Source organism: Sminthopsis crassicaudata, chromosome 1 (assembly GCF_048593235.1).
Source record: "Sminthopsis crassicaudata isolate SCR6 chromosome 1, ASM4859323v1, whole genome shotgun sequence".
NCBI lineage: Eukaryota > Metazoa > Chordata > Mammalia > Dasyuromorphia > Dasyuridae > Sminthopsis > Sminthopsis crassicaudata.
In genome coordinates, this window is record NC_133617.1 from 44,369,904 (window position 1) to 44,383,952 (window position 14,049).

General features: G+C 40.5%; 1 protein-coding gene across 3 annotated transcripts in view; it reads right to left on the reverse strand.

Moving 5' to 3' along the window:
* Positions 1–221: 221 nt before the first annotated feature.
* The window catches only part of GALNT9 (polypeptide N-acetylgalactosaminyltransferase 9), a 282,033-nt gene continuing 268,205 nt past the window's right edge, over positions 222–14,049 (reverse strand). For all 3 annotated transcript variants that reach the window (XM_074299933.1, XM_074299944.1, XM_074299953.1), the window contains 2 exons: positions 2,250–2,417; positions 222–866 (listed from right to left, as the gene is read on the reverse strand). In XM_074299933.1, the coding sequence (XP_074156034.1) occupies positions 720–866; positions 2,250–2,417 (315 nt within the window). In that variant the 3' untranslated portion in view covers positions 222–719. The remainder of the gene's footprint in view (positions 867–2,249; positions 2,418–14,049) is intronic.

A 14,049-nucleotide genomic window follows, 5' to 3' on the forward strand; every position in this document is an offset into this window, starting at 1 on the left:
ACAAGCAGAGCCTGTTTCTCTGTGCCTTGTGGCTCAAGAAATCCGAGCGAGAAGAAATTGGCCCAGTCAGCCAGCAACTGGCTGGATCCTGGCTCCATCGCCAGGGTCCCAGAGGAGCAGAGGGAGGCCCCACAGCCTTGGGGATCTGTACTCTGGGATGTGGGCTCTGGATCCCAAGCAGACTCCCAGGCAGCTTACCCTCGAGATGGAGCAGGGTATAAATTTTACAGTGGATTTATTTACATGTTGGGGCATTAACACAAGAAGTCCATACATGCTGAAGATGTGGCTGCCTCCCAGTGAGGGGAGCTGTCCTAGGTGGCTCAAATAGGAAACAGAGTAGAAAAGGCACATGATTCTTTATCAGAGGAGTTGTGCACCAATCCAGTAATTTAAAGCTGAGAAATCATCTGTCCAAAGAGAGTTCTCTCGATACGGTTCCCTTTGGACTCCACACAGGGGCAAAAGGGTTTTCCATTGCTCTGCAGGAGCGTCGCTGCCAGGAAGCCCAATGGCTGGTCCCATCCTGGGCCAGAGATAGTGAATGAGACAGCCTCTTCCTTCTTGGTGTCCATGGGAGGAGAGCCGTGGGGCCAGGCTTGGTGCTCTAATCCTTAAGTCACCCTCGTCTCCTTCCCATAGTTTTTCTCACCACCAGGTCTGGGAAGAAGAGGAGTGAGGAGGGTATCCTCTCACAAGGAGGATGAGAGGAGTCCCCATCAGTGTCGCCCATGTTTAATCCAGTTTCTAATCATCCATTTTTGTCCCGAGCACCTCTGCACCACCAGTCGGAGACCAAAGTTAGCCTCCTTTGACATTTCCACTTCCAGACAGCGTCCAGTGTCTCTGCTCACAATGGGGCCATTCTGGGAGAAGAAACAGAAAGGAGATGAGGTTAATAAGGGCTTCCTCAGGTGATTCCCTTCCTAGAAGAAGTACATGCACATGGGAATGGTAGTCACAGCTTCTTGAGAATGAAGGCAAGGATGACTAGGTGACTGATGTGATTTCTTCCCTGCCTCTCTATCTCTTTAGGATACTATGCTCACAGTCGCCTAATTAGGATTCCTTCTGCCTCCAAAATTCCACGAGTCACTGAGCTAACCCAACTAACAAAATACCCGGGTCCTCCCTCCTCCAGACAAGCCATTTCCTTGAGACTCCCCAAGGTAGATTACTCCTTCCTGTGTTTGAGATGAATAGTATGGATAACTCCTCCTTCATGTGGAGACTATGAAGAGATCTCTGGGGGGAATGGAATCTTCCACGTAGTCCTTGTCTCTCTCCATGAGCACAGTTATCAGGCATGCTCAAGCACGACCAGTTACCTTAGGTTCAAAAAACTTGGTTTTGGGAAGAGATGCAGGCATAGGTGCAAGCCAGGACTGAAACTGTATATAAGGGAGACATAGATTAAGTAGCTGGGCCCAGCTCATCTCTCTTAGAAGTCCCAGCTGAAGAAATATGTTTGGCCTGGAAGTCTGGAGAATAGAAGGCTCAGGATGTAGGGACTAGAATTGCTCCCTTTGACCCAGAGGTCAAAACCAGGAACAAGGGTAGCAAACGTAAAGAGACTTGAAGTTAGGAATAGCATCCTCACAGGGAGAGATGTCCACAAGGAGAATGGACTTCTTGAAGATGTAATGGGCATGTTCTCTTTAAATGTCTTTAAGAGGAGTCTGGGTGACCACTAATAAGATATATTATAGTGGACTAGTTGACCAGTGAGGTCCCCTTCCATTTTTCAAATTGTATAATTCAATGCTGCTGGGAATCTACGTCATCTCCAGGCTGGTTTCTCCTTTGGATCCTAGAAATCTTCCAGGAAGTCATTTGGTCATTTCCATGCCTCAATTTCTCTCTCTCTCTCTCTCTCTCTCTCTCTCTCTCTCTCTCTCTCTCTCTCTCTCTATATATATATATATATATATATATATACACACACACACACACACACACACACACTCATACTATATGCTATTTTATACTTATCATGAAGTTGCTTCTTCCCTGTCTTGACCCAGGTCTGCACTGGCCCCCATAACAGCTCCCTAGCTTTGATGGCAACAGCCCCATGTCCTTGTCTGAGAAGGTCTCTCCTAGCTGACTTCCTCTCTGAATGCTAGGAATTGAGGATACTTATCTGAGGAGGTGAGAGTTTCCATCAAAGACACATGAGAGGACATGATGCAATGGAAACAGTCCTGGACCTCCTACTGCCCTCCCCTTCCCGACACCTTAACTCTCACCTGAGTGAAATCCCAGAGTCTCTGGGCAGGACGGGACACATCTTCACATTTCTTCAAGGTGGGTGTTCGACCTTTCCCATCATCAATGAGACACTTGGAGTCTGGAAGGAAGGCAGTGGAACCAAGAGGCCCCAGCTGAAGCAGTCCCTCAGCACTATAGCGTACCAGCTGAGAGAGAGAGAGAGAGAGAGAGAGAGAGAGAGAGAGAGAGAGAGAGAGAGAGAGAGAGAGAGAGAGAGAGAGAGTAAATTCACCTATTGTGAAAAATCTATCCCAAAGGGGCAGGATAATTTCCTTCTTTCTTTCTAAGAATCTGATTGCTCCTCAGCCAGTGGATACCAATTATTGATTGGTCACTTCTGAATTAGAACATCGGAGTCACAAAAGACTTCAAAGGTCTTCTGGCCCAACATATTTATGAATGAGACTTATGATTTCCTTGGCAGTTGAGGAAATTTGCTCCATTAATGCAGACTGGCATCTTCACTGTAATTTAATCATTATCATCATCAGCAAGCAGCCACAGCCGCCACACTCATATTTATATATGTGCCAGGCACTATGGTAAGCTCTTTATAACTATTATCTCGATATTGATTCTTATAACAACCTGGGAAAGTAGGTGCTATTATCCCCATTTTACAGATGAGGAAACTGAAATTGAGGTTAACTGCTCACACAGCTAGTAAGTTTTTGAGGCTATATTTGAACTCAGATCTTCCTTACTCCAGGTCCAGTGTTCTATTCACTCACAGTGCCATCCATTTAATGTTCTTAATGAGTTTCTCACAGCATTGAGAGCTGAAGTGACTTGTGCAGGGTCACAGAATGAGTTTATTCCAGAGGCAGAAATTGAATCCAGGTCTTTCTAGCCTCCTACTTTTAGTTCTCTATTTATTATACTCTTCTTTAAAAACAAAAATTAAAAAATGCCACCCAATAACTTCTATGAGAGCTTTACATGTATAATTTTATCTGATTTTCAACAACCTTGTAAGGTAAGTACTATTATCATTCCCATTTTCCAGATGTGAATGCTGAAGCTGAGGATAGTTAAGTGGCCTTGACATACAAATTAAATCAAAGGTCATTATTTGTTGAATCAGTAGAATGATGGGCAGTATGGTATGGTGGAAAGAGCAATGGATTGGGAGTCAGAGGACCTGAAATGAAATCATGTTTCTTGAGCAAGTCACTTCCCTAGTCTCAGTTTCCTCACCTGTATTAAAGGGCATTGGACAAAATGATATTTGCGGTCCTTTTCAGTTCTCAATCTATGATGTTGCAATTCTCTTTGGTGCCTTTGAGATCGAGTCTCCTTGATAGTTTGCAGTTCTTGACCAATGAGCGAATTCTATTTATCTTTTATATTTTCATGTTTCGTATTAGCAAGAAGCATATTGCAATGAAAAGATTGCTGCTTCTGGTATCAAATGACCCTGGTTCACATCCTGCCTCTTCTGTTCAGCTCCTGAGTCACCACTTAACCTTCACAGGCCTCAGTTTCCTCATTTGTAAAACTAATTGGCTGATGAGAGTTTGAGGTAGGGTGGAGTAATAGACTAGTTAATCAGTCAGTTAATCAATAAACTAGGGATTCGCAGGAAAAAGAGCAGCATGTTTTCTTGGCTTCCTTTGAACATTCCAGTGCCTTTCTTTAGGAAAACACAAAGCCCCATCAGTATGTGAGTCAGGCCAGGCCTCTAGGGGACAAGATGTTATCTAGCATCATGTCTTGGTCTTAATAACTCTGCTGGAGGTTATGGAAAGCCACCGCAATATTCACTTTTATAAGAGCAGGTTATTGCAAAATCAATCAGCGTGACATATACACCCAGGTATCTAAATAATAATAATAACATTATTATTATTAATAAACACAGGTAGTTTATGAGGTGAGGAACAGCAGATTAAATCAACACCTTCCCCTCCCACCCCAGACCTAGGCATGAGTGATTTAGCCTCCAATCAAATGTGTGTGTGTGTGTGTGTGTGTGTGTGTGTGTGTGTGTTTAAGCAGGTTCAAACTTGCCTAGTATCTTGGTAAGTGCTATCAGCTTTAATTAAAGGCTTCCAAATAGCAGTCATTAATTTTACTGTGTGTTTTAAAATAAACCATGCTTTCCCTGGCTCAGAGCTTTAAAATTGACTGAACGGTCTAGGACTTTGGATCTTTGGCCTGGGCTCCATTAGGATGAACTCGTTCCCAGTTATAGGACAGCTAAATGAAGCAGTAGTGTACAGAGCACCAGGTCTGGAGTCAGGAACACTCACTCATCTCCCTGAGTTCAAATCCAGCCTCAGACACTTACCAACGGGGTAAACCTGGACAAGCCACCACTTAACACTGTTTGCCTCAGTCTCCTCATCTGTAAAATGAACTGGAGAAGGAATGGCAAACCGCTCCAGTATCTTTGCCAGAAAATCCCAGCTGGAGTCACTGAGAGTTGGACATAACTGAAAATGGATGAACAACAGTTCTCCAATGAATTTTCTGAAACCTTAGCTGTTATAGTGGGGGTGAAGATGAGGGGCAGATTCTGGCTGGAGCAAGGAAAGTCTCAGCATGATACAGAGTCAGAGGACCTAGGTCTGAATCCCAATGCTGCCCCTGTGATTTCTTTTTTGTAAAATATGGGAAAAGGAAGGAATTATATATTTATTAGCATCTGCTATCAGGGAGAAAAGAACTCTTAGAGAAAAGCCAGGATCATTGACATAGAACTTGAAGTGAACCGAGGAAGAGATCTTCCCACTGAATTCCATTGTCTGGAGTTAGAGAATCTGGATTCAAATGTCACCTTTGCTGTTTTGGTTCCTGTTTGACATTGCCCAAGATTTTCTTTCTCTGTAAATGTTTGATAGTGTTTCTGTAAGTCAGCCAACAAACATTTATTGAGTGTTTATTACATGCCAGGTATTCTGTTAAGTGCTAGGAATATAAAGAAAGGTGAAAAATTCCAAAACAAATAAATCAAATAGTACTTGCTTTTATGGAACTCATAGTCCAATGGGTTGAAGAAACCATATGCAAACAACTATGGAAGGGGTAGATGAGGACCATTTGTTCCAATGGCCATGAAGGCATCTGAAATAGGTGCTGTTGGGCCCTTAGAGCTTGGTCAGACATCAAAGATGCCAGGGTCATCCACAGCATCCCAGGCTATCACCAGCCATCTTGTGTAATGTCATTGGACTTCAAAGACTCAGGAAGAGATAGTGTCACAACTTCACCCAAATCTGCCTTAATTAAATGCAATTCACAAATAAGTCAAGACATCTTCCATGATATCATTGGTCTTCTTCAAAAATGAAGGACAAACAATAGCAACAAACAAAAAATATAGGGGATAAAATGGAGGGATGATTATAATATCAAGGAGAACTGGGAAAGCCTTTTTGGTTCTCTCTTAATAATATTTTATTTTTCCAAACACAAGACTTTGTGTTCCAATTTTTTCTCCCTTCCTTCCATACCTTCCCCTCTTCAAGACAGCAAGCAATCTGATATAGGTTAAATATGTTCAATCCTTTTAAACACAGTTCCCTAATTGTCATGTTGTACTAGAAAAATCAGACCAAAAGGGAAAAATCATGAGAAAGAAAAAGCAAGCAAATAAAGAAACAAAAAAGTAAAAAGAGTATGCTTTGATCCACATTCAGTCTCCATAGTTCTCTCTCTGGACGTGGATGGAGTCATTTAGGTGGCACAGTGGGTAGAACACCAGCCCTGGTTTTAAGAGGACCTAGTTTAAATCCAACCTTAGATACTAATGAGCTATGTATGATCATGGCAAGGCATTTAAAACCCTGACTGCCTTCAAAAATCTCCTGGAAAACAAAACGAAAAACCATACTCCTAGCAAAAAGAATATACAATCACTCTAGCTGTGGATGGCATTTTTGGAAAGCCTTTTTATAAAAGTTGGGACTTTAGTTGAGGGTTCAAGGAAGGCAAAGAAATTAAGAGGCCGAGATGAGGAGGGAAAGGCTGTTCAGTGGAAAGGCAGCAAAAATATTCAGAGGATAGATTGTCATGTGGAAAAACAAACAAACAAACAAAAAAACAAAAAAAAAAAAAAACCAAGAAGGCACTGTCACTAGATCACTGAGGACCCGGGGGACTATGAAATGTAAGAGGATTGAAAAGACAGGAAGGGGCCTTGTTGTGAAGGAACTGAAAACCAAATTTTGGATTTTATATTTTATCCTAGAAGTGATAGGGAGCCACCTTAGTTTAGTTGTGTTAGTGATGTGACATGATCAGACCCCCACTTTGGGAAAACCACTTAGAAAGATGAATAAAGGATGGACTGGAGTGAGAAGAGATTTGAGGGAGAGCGAGTCTAAGCAGAATATCAGTGTGCTAGATCAAGGATACAATGAAAAGATTGTAGACCAGGGTGATGGCAATGTCAGAGGAGAGATATTATGATATATGGATATATATGCATATATATGGAGAGAGAGAGGGAAAGGAAAGAAGGAAGGAAGGAAGGAAGGAAGGAAGGAAGGAAGGAAGGAAGAAAGAAAAAAGAAAGAAAGAAAGAAAGAAAGAAAGAAAGAAAGAAAGAAAGAAAGAAAGAAAGAAAGAAAGAAGGAAGGAAGGAAGGAAGGAAGGAAGGAAGGAACGAAGGAAGAAGAAAGGAAGAAAAAGAAAGGAAGGGAAGGAAGAAAGGGAAGCGAAGAGGTTTTGAGTCTGGTCTCTGAGAGCATGTTGGCACTTTTTATAGTAATAAAACATTAGAATATAGGGAGGACATGGAAAGAAAGATAATAAATTCAGTTTTTGATATGTTTAATTTAAGATGTTTATAGGACATCCAGTTCAATATGTCCAATAGACCATGGAGGTAGGAGAGTGGAGGTGAGGAAAGAGGGTAGAGCTGCATAAATAGATCTGGGAATCATCTGCAAAGCAATGATAACTAGTAATAATACTAATGGCTAACATTTACATAGCAATTATTATATGCCAGGCAGCATGCTAAGCAGTTTATAATTATTTTCTCATTTGATCCTTGCAACAATCCTTGGAGGTAGATGGTATTATTATCTCCATTTTACAGATGAGTTAAACTGATGCAAACAAAGGTTAAATGACTTACCAAGGGTCACATAGCAAGTAAATATCTGATCTGAACTAAGGTCTTACTGATTCTATACGCAGTGTTCTAGGCACTGTACCCCCTAGTAGCCCTTAACTGAATCCACAGGGCTGAGATCACCAAAGGAAATAGTATAGAAGGAAAAGAGAACAGAAGGACAGAACCCTCACAGATAGGAGGAATGATCTGGAAGAAGATATAACAAAGAAAAATGAGAAGGAATGGCCAAACAGGTAGAGAATCAGAGAGAGAAGTGTCATGAAAACCTTAAGAGGAAAGAATATCTAAGAGAAGAGGGTGATTAGCAGGGCCAGAAACTGCAGAGAAATCAAGAAGAATGAGGATGGGGGAAAAAGCCGTTGGAGCTATTGATTAAGAATTCTGCAAGCTCACGAGTAGATTTTCATCTTAGAGGATGGGGTGGTGAACCCCTGTACCCATGGACTACTCCCCATAGAGACCATCCTCAGAGGCCAGGACTTCATACTGAGGTACTTTCTTGTTACTAAGTCACATAGATGGAGTCTGAGACAAACCTACTGGTTTCCACTCCAACTGTGGAAAGTATTATTGCAAGCTCTAATGCCTTAGAGCTAAAACTAGTCTGGCTTCCATCTGTTCTGGTCTGTGGGGAAAGAGGAAGAGAGCTAAGTGCAGAGAGTGACTTGCTGGGCTGGTGGAGAAATGTAATTTTCACCCAGAAAATCAGCAACGATTGTGTCTTATTGCTGTTACAAAACAGATTATCCATAGCTTCAAAAATGGGCAATTATTTTTACAGTTTACTGAATGTAGTTGCTTGCTCTCTAGGAGGGCATTAAGAATATAGGTAGGTACCGCTAGTGAGACTTTATATTTCTGTTCATACTTGTTCTGATCCACAATTCAGCTTAATTCAATCCAACCCAATAGCCATTTATTAAATACCTATAATGTGCCAGGCAGTGTGCTAGTCGCTGGAGATGTCATTGTTCAGTCGTTTTCCATTGTGTCAACTCTTTGTGAGCACATCTGGGGTTTTCTAAGCAAAAATCCTGGAGTGTTTTTGTCATTTCATTTTCTAGCTCATTTTGCAGAGGAAACTGAAGCAGACAGGATTAAGCAACTTGCCTAGAATCACACAATTAGTAGGTATCTGAGGTCAGATTTGAATTCAGGAAGATGAGTCTTTCTGACTCATGGTCCAAATAAACACTGACCCCTGCCTTTTAGGAATTTACATTCTACTTGGAGAAACATAATGGAAACATAAAAAAGTAAAAAATGAATACAAAGGAAATGCTAAGTAATCCTTTTGTCCTAAGATTGGGAAGGGAAGGGACAGGGCAGAAGTGCTAATAACCGAGGAAGTTAAATTTGAGTAGAGTTCTGGTTTTGGAGTAAGGAAGACCTGCATTCAGACACTTCCTACCTGTGTGACTCTGGGCAATTCACTTAACTTCTGCCTCAATTTCTTTATCTGTAAAATTAGGACAATATTAGCTCCTTCCTTTAAGCTTTGTTGTGAGGAACAAATGAGATAATATTTATAAAATTCTTTGCCATCTATGAATAGATGAGTTATTATTGTTACGTGATGATTACGAAAGGCTTCATAGTGGAAATGATCTTCCATGGAGTATAGGATTCTGAGAAGAGGGGGGATTTCTTCTCTGGCTTGGAAGACAGCTTGTACAAAGGCATATTGGTGGTAGAGAGAATACACCATATGGAGAACAGCAGGAGGACCAGTTGGGCTGGAATACCCAATATATGTGTCCACAGAGCATGCTCAATACATACAGATTGATGACGATGAATCTTCCAGGTGTATGTCACTAAAATAATTCAATCTGTGATTTAATAGACAAAGGGGGTCCCTATGAGGAAAATACCTCTACCAAAGCAGGTTGGCATCTAATCTGCCAATTCTAGCTTTAGAGGGTTCTAGGAGGCACTGGGAGGACTGATGCTGGGAGTCAAAACAATCTACAGCAAAGGCAGATCTTGAACTCGGGTTTTCCTGACTCTGAGATCAGCTTATTCTCTGTTTATTCTGTGCTACCTCCCATGAAGGACATCCTATTTCATTGAATGCTTCCACATTCATTATCTGACTTATCATTTTAAAGAAAATAATCATAATGGGCCAGCGAGGTGGCTTGGAGTCAGAAGACTCATCATTCTGAATTCAAATCTGAACTCAAATACTTCCTAGTTGTGGGACCCCAGAGAAGTCACTAAACTCTATTTGCCTCAGTTTCCTCATCTGTAAAATGAGCTAGAGAAGAAAATGAGAAACCATTCCAGTATCTTTACCAAAAAAATTCCAAATGATGTCATGAAGAGTTCAACATGATTGAAAAACAAGTGAAAAAAATCAACTAATAATGTCTGCACATAGTGCTTTCAGGCTAAGCCTTCTCCCTCCCAATAAATGCATGAGTTCTGCTGGGGGACAATTAGTAAATGAGTATCATGGAGAGTGGAAAATGGAGCCTGGACTTTGTGTCCAGGTACTGGTATTTGTGAACTAGGACAAATCTTTCCCTTTGTTGACTTCATTTTACTCATGTGTAAAGAAAGGGTTGGGTTTGATGATTCCTAAGTTGTCTCCTTGCTTCAAATTCAATCACCCCCATTTTATAGTTGAAGGAACTGAGATTAGGAGTCTTGAATTGATTTGTCCAAGGCCAAAAGGGGCTCAAACAATAGATCCTCTGACTCTAAATGGGATAGCCATTTTGCTTGGCCCAGTTTTTGTGATGTAGCTAGAAAGGTAAACTCCCTGAGGACAGACAGGGGATTTTAAATTTGGGTCTTTGCTTTTTTAGCCTCTAATAGTACCTAGAACATGGTAGGCATTTAATAAATGCTTGTTGATTGACATTGTTAGCCCCATTTACCAGATGAGAAAACAAGGAACCAGAGAAATGCTCTAGGAAGTTGCTAGTAGAGTACAGACTAGAATTGAGTTTTTGTGACTTTCAATTCAATTCTTCCCACTATGTGGTGAGTGTTCAGGTCCGCCTTGGGGTCCCTTTGATAGGATATGTATAGATTTTACATATTCATCTGCCATATCCCTCTAAGCATATTGATTGAAATGTATATGACTCACAGGCAGCTAGGTGGTGCAGTGGAGGGAGCACCAGCCCTGAAGTCAGGAGGACCTGAGTTCAAATCTGGTTCCAGACACTTAACTCTTCCTGGTATGACCTTGGATAAGTCACTTAACCCCAATTGACTCAGAAAAAAAAGAAATGTATATGACCTGAGTAGATATGAGAAAAGGACAATACCATATGTTGGGAGTGTTTGCCTAATTATAGCCAATTGCATCCATTGGTCCTATTACTATGATGTTACTAGTGAAGAATTGGAACTAGGGCAAACAGGGCTCTGTGGTAAAGGGCATTTTTAAGGCATTGGGTGGGACATTCTTTCTCCTAGGGAAGGTTCCCATCCTCACTGGCAATTACTCTCTCCCAGGGTTCTAGCATATCATGTATCCCCTTTTCCAGGGAGCACCTCCCACAAACATTAGCAGGGAGTTCAGCAGTTTTCCATCCAAAGCCTCCGAGGCTTCCAAATAGTCACGATTCTACCTCAGAGAAGATTTTCAATCAAGACTGCAATTGAAAACAGTCTAGATTTTTAAAATGAAGGACCTGCCACCTCTTCAGCATCATAGCTGAAATGAGACAATGGGGAATGGAGCTCTAAATTGCCATTAGTTTCAAATCAAGGCAGTTTATGGGCCCTTGGACACCTCAAGAATCAGGCAGTGATGCTTCAGGGCTTCCATTTTCTAATGAGTGGCTAATGTCACACAGCAGAGGAAATCAAGACCCAGAGGCAGCTGTCGCCTCCAAACAGTAGCTGAGCCCTGAGCAACAGGGGACCCACAAGAGGTGATTCTTTCTGAAAAGTGGATTATGAAGTATCTGAGTGATGCAGTTAAAAAGCAAACTAATTTCCCTGCTTATGGCCCAGTTTGGTGCTTGGCACATAGAAGGTACCTGGTTGAATAGATGGTAATAATTATGGGAAGTGATTTATATACAGCGTTTTAGTGTTGGCAAAACCATTATACGTTTTGGGTATAATACATATAATTACGTATATCAGTTGATCTAGATCAACCATAGGAGGTGGATGTTTTATTCTCCTCATTTTCTGGGTAAGGAAAAGTGAGTCAGACAACACCTAAGTGACTTGCCCAGGGTCCCACAGCTAAGTGGTGTTGAGGATAGATTTGAACTCGGCTCTCTAGGTCCAGTGCTCTGTCTATTACAGCATCTAGCTGCCTATAGAAGTGTAAGGGGAAGCTGGAAATCCTGAAAGGAAAGAGTTAAATTCTATTACCTACAATAGGCACTCAGTGCAACAGATATTTATCAAGCCCCTTCAATGTCACAGCTAATGCGATGTAATACCCTGAAAATAAAGTTACTGGGACTCTGCAGCACCCGCTTTCTCATTGTTCATGGAAGCAATAACTGTCTGGGCCGTGGTTGGGTCTAATTTATTAGAGCTAAAAACAGTGTCACTAATGTCCAGAAGAACAATTTGCAAATTAATTTTGTTTCTTTTTCCAAGGCAAACTGCACAAATAAACAAGCTCAGCCTTGATTCTAGTCATTAGTAAATAATGACAATAATACCACAATAATATAACATTTTAAGATTTAAAAATCCTTTGTGTAGTAAATGCAAGTAACTTTTGCATCTTGCAAATGTTATTTTGTGTGATTTTTTTTGACTGGGAGCTAGGCTTAGCCAACACATTTGTGTGCTGACAGTTCTCCAAAAACAAACATAATTGCTGAAGGCCCTACTAGTACTTCTGTACACTTAGGACCATTTGTCTTTTAGCTTACACAGGGATATTCCAAAATTCTAGTGACTGCATTTTTGGCAAAAAACAGTATGGCTTTCATGATTTTAGAACAATCTTATCAATTAATATTGATTAAAAACCCTTGAGACTATGACAGAACGATAAAGGTCCTTTATCATCTTCCTCCCATTTTCAGAATCATCAGTCTGGAGAGCATTGAAACTCATCTCCCAGATTTCTTTTTGGAGAGAGGTTTAATGCACTGGGCTCTCAAAGCTTCTTGGTCTCCAAGACCACAATGGGAAACCAACCCTAATCATCACAAGTGAAATTTATGCACAGTGTAGAAGCTCAATCCATATTTAGCCATGAACACTTGAATAGTCTTCAATGCCAAATAAAGGGACAATATTGTATGAGCATGACAAGTGATTCTTGCAAAGTCTCTCTTTAGAGTTATCAAATTCTTCAAATCTTTTGTTTCTGATACTAGATAGATATCACAGAGATCAAGGGCAAAGAAAGGTTATAAGTCTCTCTCTCTCTCTCTCTCTCTCTCTCTCTCTCTCTCCATCTGTCTGTCTCTCTCTCTCTCTCTCTCTCTCTCTCTCTCTCTCTCTCTCTCTCTCTCTCCATCTGTCTCTCTCTTTGCTTATCTGTCTCTGTATCTGTCATCTATTTATCTCTCCATCTCTCTGTTTCTTTGCTTATCTGTCTCTGTATCTGTCATCTATTTCTCTCTCTCTCTCTCTCTCTCTCTCTCTCTCTCTCTCTTTTACACACACAAATGCGATAGTTATATGGATAGATGTAGTTATCTATCTCTATAGATACATCTGTGCTTATGTGCACAGCTGGATCTCTCACTCTCCCCATTTCTATATGTATGTATGTGTTTATAGACACATATACACATGTATATGGAAAATTTCCATATATCTGAATATCTATACATATAAATAGACTTGAGTATGCATTTCTATATGCATAGCTGCATACATTTATAGATTTGTATACATACATATGTATTCATTTTGTGTTTTTTTTTCCTTCTGTGGTATTATATTCACTAATGGAATCTTGAAGTTGAAAATGTGAATAGTTTAATAACTTCAAAGAGAGACTTTTCAAGAATCACTTACTACTTTTATTTTATACTGTCACTTTATTTAGGACATATGTATGTATGACTCCAATACAAATGCACTTTGTGTGTATACTAAAATATTCATGATAGCACTTTTTTCTAGTAGCAAAAAATTGGTAATAAAGTTCAGAACCCACTGATTGGAGAGTGGCTTCATGAAACATGGCATGGGATATTATTATGTAGTAAAGAAACAAAGAATATGGAGAATTCAGAGAAACCTGGGAAGACTGGTATGAATTGATGCCGAATGAAGAGAGCAGAATTTGGAGAGCAATTCATTGACTACACAGTATAATGACCACAACAATGTAAATCCATCTCTCCATTCAACCATTCGTGCATCCATTCAACCATTCATCCATCCATGAATGGTTGAATTCAATAAAAGGCATCGATCAATTTTGATTCTAGAGAACTTAGTGATGAGAGGGATCTGGAATCAGAGGACATGAGTTCAAATTAAGATTCTATCATTTATTGTCTGTGTGCCCTCAGTCATATTATTTCATCTCTGGTCTCATTTTTTTCATTGATAAATGAAGGAATTAGACTAAATGTTCCTTAAAGTCCTTTCCAGATCTTAGTACCTCATAGTAGATAGTATCACTTCCCCTCTTGCACTCTACAGTCTAGTTTTCCCCATCTTCTCTCTCTTCTTCACACATACCACTCTATCTTCCATCTCCATGCCATTCTCCTGGCCACCTCCTATGCCTGAAA